Source organism: Notothenia rossii, assembly GCF_949606895.1.
Source record: "Notothenia rossii genome assembly, chromosome: 8".
NCBI lineage: Eukaryota > Metazoa > Chordata > Actinopteri > Perciformes > Nototheniidae > Notothenia > Notothenia rossii.
The window spans coordinates 39,930,179-39,938,357 of record NC_136906.1 but is presented as its reverse complement, the minus strand read 5'-3'; the positions used below and the strand labels follow the sequence as shown (position 1 = coordinate 39,938,357).

Here is an 8,179-nt window from a genome sequence, read left to right as displayed (position 1 = left end):
GACATGAGTGAGTGCATGTGCCATCTCACTGAATTCGTTTACAAAAAACTTCTTGATCACTGTGGGTGGTTTTTGCTGAGACAGAAAGAATGTCTTTAAGGCTGGAAACATCTGTATCATCCTCTCAATGCCTGGGAACAATGACAGCCACCTTGTCTTGCTGTGAGAAAGCATCCTTCTGTATTCAATGTCAACAAAATCACAGTACTCCTTCAGGCTCTCAGTGCGCACAGTGTAAATGTGGAAGAACTGGTAGATTTTGAACATGATATTCTCAAGGTCAATATCTATTGTTTCTGCCCCATGATGAACACAATTATTCAATATGTGTGCTGGGCAACCCACACCGATCAGAGTGTTCTTCAGCAGCAACCTCTTCAAATTTGCAAACACATTCTTTCCCCCTTCATCACGTAGGATTCCTCCAAAGTTTGTGTTGCAATTGTCGCCAGTAAATGCAATGCATTTTTCAGACAAATTGTTTTTTGCCAATGTTTCAATGAGATATTGTGCAATGGTTTCTGCTGTCTCATTTGGTGTGTCTTTAAACTCGATTAATTTTGTTTGCATGCCACCCCTCTTCCAGTCAAAGTACTGGATTATGAATGGGAATATTTTCCCTGCTCCGTGGTTACTCCCGTCTGTAGAAACACCACAGTACTGGATTTCTTTAAGTGCTTCATGTGCGACATCAATCGAGTGGGGCGCTATAACATCATTGACAATGGCTTCGGTTTTAGTGCGCGCACTACTGAATTTTTTGGCAGTGTCAGAGTCTGGAAATGCTTTTTTTAGCAAGGCACTTGTGCAATCCATAGATCTGTAGCTGTTGTGATGTTTCACAGTGTGAAATGCAAACGCACCCTCCGCTGCATTTACAGCATCCTCTGTTTTGCCTGGTCTAACAAAGAAGTCTGTCAACTTTGCCGACAAACTCTCACCTTGCACAGCTTTCCTATGTTTGTCTGTGTCCATGTGCGCTTTAAGATCGCCTGCACCTTTATTGGACACACACACACACACACGTATGTGCAAGCTTTGCACACGGTGCACTCCGCCTCCCATTTGTTCCGACCGGGCCGGTACATTTGGAATTTCTTCTGCAATTCATCTGTAAAAGTACATTTGCGCTTTGGCATTGTGAATGTGAGCGGCGGTCCGCTCTGTCCCCTTCCTCTGTTTGTGTGTCAGCGTAGTTGTAGAGCCGCCCACAAAGCTTCAGACTCAGGGATTACGTCACACACGCAACAGAGTACCGTAGTATTCTGTGCAATTCGCCAGTCAATTTAAGTACATGCAAACGGTCCGCGAAACCCGGACATTTTCATGAATTTATAAACCCCCCCCGGACGACCCGGACAGGGCGTGAAAAGAGGACATGTCCGGGCAAAAGAGGACGTTTGGTCACCCTACCCTTACCTACCGACCTGGTTCTAGAAACCTTAAACCTGACGCAATGTCCCGGCAATTTGCAGTGGATCAGGATCCCATAGCTCCTGGGCGCTGTAACATGGGAGATTGAGAACTCAGTGAGGAAGGCACAGAGAGACCATCCAGATCCAGGAAATGGTCCAGATAACCGTTTGTTTATACCTGACTCTGTCCGCTCACAGGTTCTCCTATGGACCCATGCTTCCCGCTTTGCCTGCCACCCGGGTGTGAGTCGGACCCTATCCCTCCTGAGACGACACTTCTGGTGGCCTTCTATGGAAGCGGACTCTCGAGCCTTTGTGCTGGCCTGCACTATTTGCGCCCGTAGAAAGTCTTCACACCAGGCTCCTATCGGTTTACTCCAGCCTCTCCCAGTCCCTAGTCGTCCATGGAGTCACATCGGCCTAGATTTTGTTACCGGTCTCCCGGTTTCACAGGGTAACTCGACCATTCTCACTATTGTCGATCGCTTTTCCAAAGCGGTTCATTTTGTGCCTCTTCCTAAACTCCCCATAGCCTCTGGAACTGCTGACCTCTTAGTCAATCATGTGGTCCGGCTCCATGGCATTCCAACAGACATTGTTTCCGACAGAGGGCCACAGTTCATATCTCAGGTATGGAAAGCATTCTGTCGAGCACTTGGAGCATCTGTCAGTCTCTCCTCAGGCTATCATCCTCAGACTAACGGGCAGGCCGAAAGAGCCAATAAGGACCTTGGAGCTGCACTTCGCTTTGTCACCTCTCGGAATCCCACCTCCTGGAGCTTATATCTGCCCTGGATTGAATATGCTCATAACTCACTGTCTAGTGCTGCTACTGGTATGTCCCCATTTGAATGTTCTCTTGGATATCAACCCCCTTTGTTCCCAGCCCAAGAGGATGAGATCGCAGTTCCCTCTGTCCAAGCCCATCTCCGTCGTTGTCGTAGGATTTGGAAGGATGCTCGCTCTGCCCTTCTCCGCTCCGATGAACGCAATCGGCATATTGCAAACCGCTACCGGACCGCAGCTCCCCAGTTCCAACCAGGTCAGAAAGTTTGGCTTTCTTCAAAAAATATTTCTTTACAAGCTGAGTCTAAGAAGTTGAAACCACGCTTCATTGGCCCCTATGTGATCGAGCGCATAATCAATCCATCTGCTGTTAGACTCAAGCTGCCTCCCTCCATGAGAATTCACCCAACCTTTCATGTGTCCCAGTTGAAACCAGTGTTGTCCAGCCCTTTGTCCCCTCCACCCACCCTTGTTATTGATGACCACCCGGCCTACACGGTCCGACGGCTGTTGGACATTCGCCGCCGTGGCCGTGGGTACCAGTATCTGGTTGATTGGGAGGGTTATGGTCCTGAGGAGAGGAGCTGGGTGTCCCGCAAGCTCATTCTATGTCCCTCTCTCATTCGGGACTTTCGCAGGGACCACCCAGATAAGCCTGGTGGTTCGCCTGGAGGCTCCCGTTGAGGGGGGGGTACTGTCACAGTCCAAACTGTGTCCCTGTTTGTTCCCCTGTGTGTGTGTGTGTGGAGAGGGTGTGGTGTCCCTTGCAGGCAGCAGCCTGATTGCTCTCACCTGGCCGTCCGACTCAGCTGTCCCTCATCATCTAATCAGGACACAGCTTATCTACTCCAGTCTCCCAGCAACTCACCGCCAGATTGTTTTCTACACCAGTGGTATTACATACTCCTGGCTGCCCATTCAGTTATCCTGTCTCCGTGTAATTCGGTACTCATTGTAACTAGTTTCTCTTGTGTTTCCAGTGCAATCCCTCGACCATCATCCACCAGAGCTTCCAGCCAACCTGCCTGCTTCTTCCTGCATCCTACCTGCCTGCCTTGTAATCAGTCCAGCCTCTCACTGCCTACCTCCACTCCGGACCTCCATAATCACCAAACCTGCCTGAGTCACCGAAACAATAAACCATTTAAACATCTTCAGTCATTGCCTGCGCCTGGGTCCTGTTTAAAACATAATCCTAACATCCATCTCACTCCAGGTTGATAGCAGGACACCCCATGTAGTCACTCAGAAAGAATCAGGACATTCTGATGTACAGTTTCAAAATAAAAGACCTTTGGGGACAGGGATGATAGCTCATATGAGACTTCAAAGGTCTTTTATTTTGAAACTGTACATCAGAATGTCCTGATTTTTTTCTGAGTGACGACATGGGGTGTCCTGCTATCACCCTGGAGTGAGATGGATCTATGATACAGGACAGTTTTGGTTTTATTCTCATCTAAAAACAGGGATGATAGCTCAAACCATAGAGATTTCAAAGGTCTTTTATTTTGAAACCCTAGATCAGAATGTCCTGATTTTTTCTGAGTGACTAGATGGGATGTCCTGCTATCACCCTGAAGTTAAATGAGTCTTTGATACTGGACAGTTTTTGTTTTATTCTCATCTAAACACAGAGGGATGATTTTTTTTTTACTCTACCGTAATGCATAGGATATTCGCGCACCTCAATATCACGCGAGGGCTGGCTTGACTAGGTTTTCCCGATTGGAGGCTGGCTTGACCGCAGTTAGTTTAGCATACTCAGCCCGACTCAGCCTGGTTGTTCCTGGCCCTAGAACCACGATTTTATGGGGCCATTACATCACCAGAAGTCCCAATTTAAGGGGTCATTTCTCCCAAAAAAAATGTTTTTACTCACTATATCAACAGCCCCAACAAAAATATTTTCCACCAGCCGCCACTGCTCCCAATATTAATTTAAATGCTTTTATGGATTTAGAAAATGTTTTTATTGATTTAAAAAATAGTTGTATGTATTGATTTAAATTGACATGCATCCGCTAAGAAAAATAGTCCATTGTTACCGTTTTTTAAACAGTGTGAATGAAACGGCAGCTCTCTCCCCCCTCCCCCCCTGATCTTTCTTCTCCAGCAGCTAAATAAACTGTAGGTTACTCTGAGTGACCATAGACCGTATGTGACAAGCTTCCAGTTAGTGACGTAACAACACCATAAAAGCTGGTGGGTTGAAAGCAATACGGGAGGTAAAAATAACTACAATAATTGTGATTCATTTATTGTGGCTTTTATGTTTTTAGGTATAAAATGTTATGTAATTCAGGCTTATAGTTCATCCTTCTCTAAAAGCCTTCAACAATGACAATATTCATATTAATTTAATAAATCCTTCCAACACACATTGTAAAAAATAGCCTACTGTAAGTTAAGAAATCATTCCAATATGTACATCTTCGTATGGAACAACAATAACATTATAAATAATAACATAGCTGAACATGGTATTGCACATTTAGCTTTGAGTGTTACTGACCTGAGATGTTTTTATTACATGAATTAAGGTGACTGAGGCTTTGGGATGCAAACTCATCTGTATGAAAAAGGATCCGAGCCCACGGCTCCCCCACCACACGGAATATCGGCTTTAAAATTAGGAATAACAGAGGATTTCAGCAGTCAGAACAACTAAAGCAGCAGTGTTAATAATAACAGAAACGCAAAAGAGTCACATCTAATAGAAATATATAAAAGCATTTATTTTGATTGTGTAGCAGTCAGTTTATAATTTTGGCAGCACTGTTGAGCATTTTGAATTTTGTATTTTCATGCCTCTGTGCAAGGCTTAGTATTTCTATCTTTATAGCCACATGGTGTAAAGTAACTTAGTTCATAAACTCAACAAGTATTATACTTGGGCACAATTTTGAGATACTTGTACTTTATTTAAGTATTTCAATGTTTTGCTACTTAGTTCTTCTACTCCACTACAGTTCAGAGGTACATGGTGTACTTCTACTCCACTCCATGTATTTAATACCTTTAGTTACTTTACAGATGTGCATGAATGATGTGAAATATAATCAAGTGTTAAATCAGACTTTAGTTCCACCTGGAGTAAATCCACAAGCTACCCTGCAGTATACAAAGTCATTCAAACTAGCTGCACCTTTACCAGCTTTGAGAACACTTTCATGTTCAATCATTATAAAACATATCATATATGTTATTCTGAAATGGACCAATCTGCACAATGACTACTTTTACTGTTGCTACTTTCACTATATTTTGATTAGAATACTTTTCTACGTTCACTTGAGGAACATTTTAAATGCAGGACTTTTACTGTAACAGAGTATTCCTACACTCTGGTACTTCTACTTTTACTCAAGTACAAGATCTGAGTACTTCTACTTTTACTCAAGTACAAGACCTGAGTACTTCTACTTTTACTCAAGTACAAGACCTGAGTACTTCTACTTTTACTCTACAAGATCTGTGTGCTTCTACTTTTACTCTACAAGATCTGTGTGCTTCTACTTTTACTCAAGCACAAGACCTGAGTGCTTCTACTTTTACTCAAGTAGGCCTACAAGACCTGAGTACTTCTACTTTTATTCTAGTACAAGATCTGAGTGCTTCTACTTTTACTCAAGTACAATATATATATATATATATATATATATATACCACCTCTGTTTATAGCCAATGAAAAAAACTATTAGAAATAGAAGGCTAAAGCTAACGTTAGCAGATAGTGACAATATATGCTAGCTAGCTAGCTCAACGATTCCTTAAATAATATTGCCACAGAAAAACTTTTCAGTTCACATCACGCTCTGCCGCTCCGACAGGGAGCTCTGCTCTGAACACCTGAACGGCCCGTTCTAACAGCTGTTCACCAGCGGTCTAGTCTGTGCCACAGTGACTCCGGACGCGCAGTTAATATTAACGAACGCACCCGTAGGTAATGTAGCTGCTGAAGCTAGACCATCATCTCGGAGCACAGAGCCTTATTATACATCCATAAGCAGAGCCGACAGGCAGGAAGACTCGAGCACACAGCTCGCACTTCATTATAATATATAAAAACACCATGCGTGTCATGATGGCACATAACAACTCACGGCCGCACGTACTCCGGGTCCCAGACCCCCCCATACTCCAAAAATATTTTTATTGCAGATCTACATGAAATGACATGAAATCACTGACAAATATGAATATACTGTATTCAACTTCATTAAAATGTTATTAACGTGCCTAAACTCAGTAATTCACTAAAAATATTTATATTTTAATGGAGCCTCGTCGGCAGATCAGGATCCCAAAGCGTAGCGGAGGGATCTTGATCTTGAAAAATAGTCCGTTGTTACCGTTTTTTAAACAGTCTGAATGAAACGGCAGCTCTCAGCTGTGTATTTACACAACTAATGGCCCATCAACATCAGCTCTCTCCCTCCCTCCCCCCTGATCTTTCTTCTCCAGCAGCTAAATTAACTGTAGGTTACTCTGAGTGACAAGCTTACAGTTAGACGCTGTCATTGCAAGTGACCCTCAGTTAGTTGACTTTTATGTTCAACTGCTAAATTCGTTACTGATAAAAAAGGGCTTCTACTGTACCTAATTACCTTAACACTAGAACCGCCAGAGGTTTTTGTATAGGCCTACCTAAAACCGTCAAATCCCGCTATTAGAATGCAATTTTTAACAACATAGGGTGCTACATAACACACTTTCAGGAAAAGTCACGGACTGGGAGACTTTAATATTTTATTGAAAAAAAGTTACATTGCACACACACAACACACATCACACAAATTGACCCGATTGGTGGTTCTAGTGTAAAATAAACTCACTAATTAATGAAACCAGTTCAATACGCATTACTCTTATTCTTATCATTCTTTATGAGCGCAGAAATAGTCTTAAAATCAGATCTGTTTTTTAAATGAAATCTGACGGCAGGCAGTTAGCTCTGATCACCTATGATAAATGCGCCACACCTAATCGCTGGCCATTCAGCCACAGAGCTCCCTCTATACAAATCAAACTGTAGACGGTGTGAAAGCACCTATTGTTTTAAATATGGTCGGAATGTGACCTGTGAGCCTTCTGAATTACCGTGGGACAGACAGCACATTCTAAACTAAAATGTTCAATCAATACAATAAAGTAACATCTTATCTTATCTTAATAATATCTTCATATTAATAAATCATACAGTATGTGTCCGAAAGGGAGCAGGAGGAAGCAAACACAAAAATATACAAAAAATATACTGCATATTAAAGCAAACGATTGTAAAGGTAAAAGTATGAGCATAACAAATAAAGAAGTGTAATGTAAACATTTACATTATTATTATGATTATTTAATATATAAAGACTATATATTATTGAATTACAAGATTAGATATACTTTAGTATAGTATCTAAAATATTGATGTGTTCAAATGCTCTTCAAAACACAACTGAAAGTCCATGAAACTTGTCTTTCTGTATTTGTGAATGAAGCGCCATCTCCTGGTTAAAACCTGAAATTAAAAATCTGGCAACGCCCTCTTGGAAAATGGGAGGGCTTAACATTCCTCTATACTGGTGTTAGGCAGGTCGCAGGCAGGAAGCTGTAAGCTGGAGTCTGAAATGAAGTGCTACATCTGTATTTGCTCTTTCCAGCCCTGTTTTTGCAGGTGGCTGATTCTGTGAGCTGCAGCTGACCACGCCCCCCTGCAGGAGAGGGGAGCGTGCTTTGAGATCAGCTGCTAGGCTGCAGCGGAGAGAAGAGGGGGAGAAAAAGAGATCTCCGTCCTCCGTGTTTTATTCTTATATGATTATATAAAGTCATTATTCATTTGTTTTAAAGTTCAATAAATAACAAAGAAGACCTTTGACCGGCACTTTTCTAATTTTGTCCGGAAGATTTCAACTTTAACGGACATGTCGACCGGCGAAACAAAATCTAGCTGAAACTCTGCCGCACGGTCCCCTCGTTCCTTG

At 42.6% G+C, this 8,179-nt stretch overlaps 1 protein-coding gene across 4 annotated transcripts in view; it reads left to right on the top strand.

Moving 5' to 3' along the window:
- The first annotated feature begins 1,985 nt into the window (after nucleotides 1–1,985).
- rgs9a (regulator of G protein signaling 9a) overlaps nucleotides 1,986–8,179 on the top strand; it is a 73,035-nt gene continuing 66,841 nt past the window's right edge. For all 4 annotated transcript variants that reach the window (XR_013801440.1, XM_079643687.1, XM_079643685.1 and 1 more), the window contains exons 1-2: nucleotides 1,986–3,094; nucleotides 3,182–3,258. Coding sequence is in view for 3 of the 4 variants with exons in the window: in XM_079643687.1 (XP_079499813.1) it covers nucleotides 2,680–3,094; nucleotides 3,182–3,258 (492 nt within the window). In the remaining variant the exon portion in view is untranslated. The remainder of the gene's footprint in view (nucleotides 3,095–3,181; nucleotides 3,259–8,179) is intronic.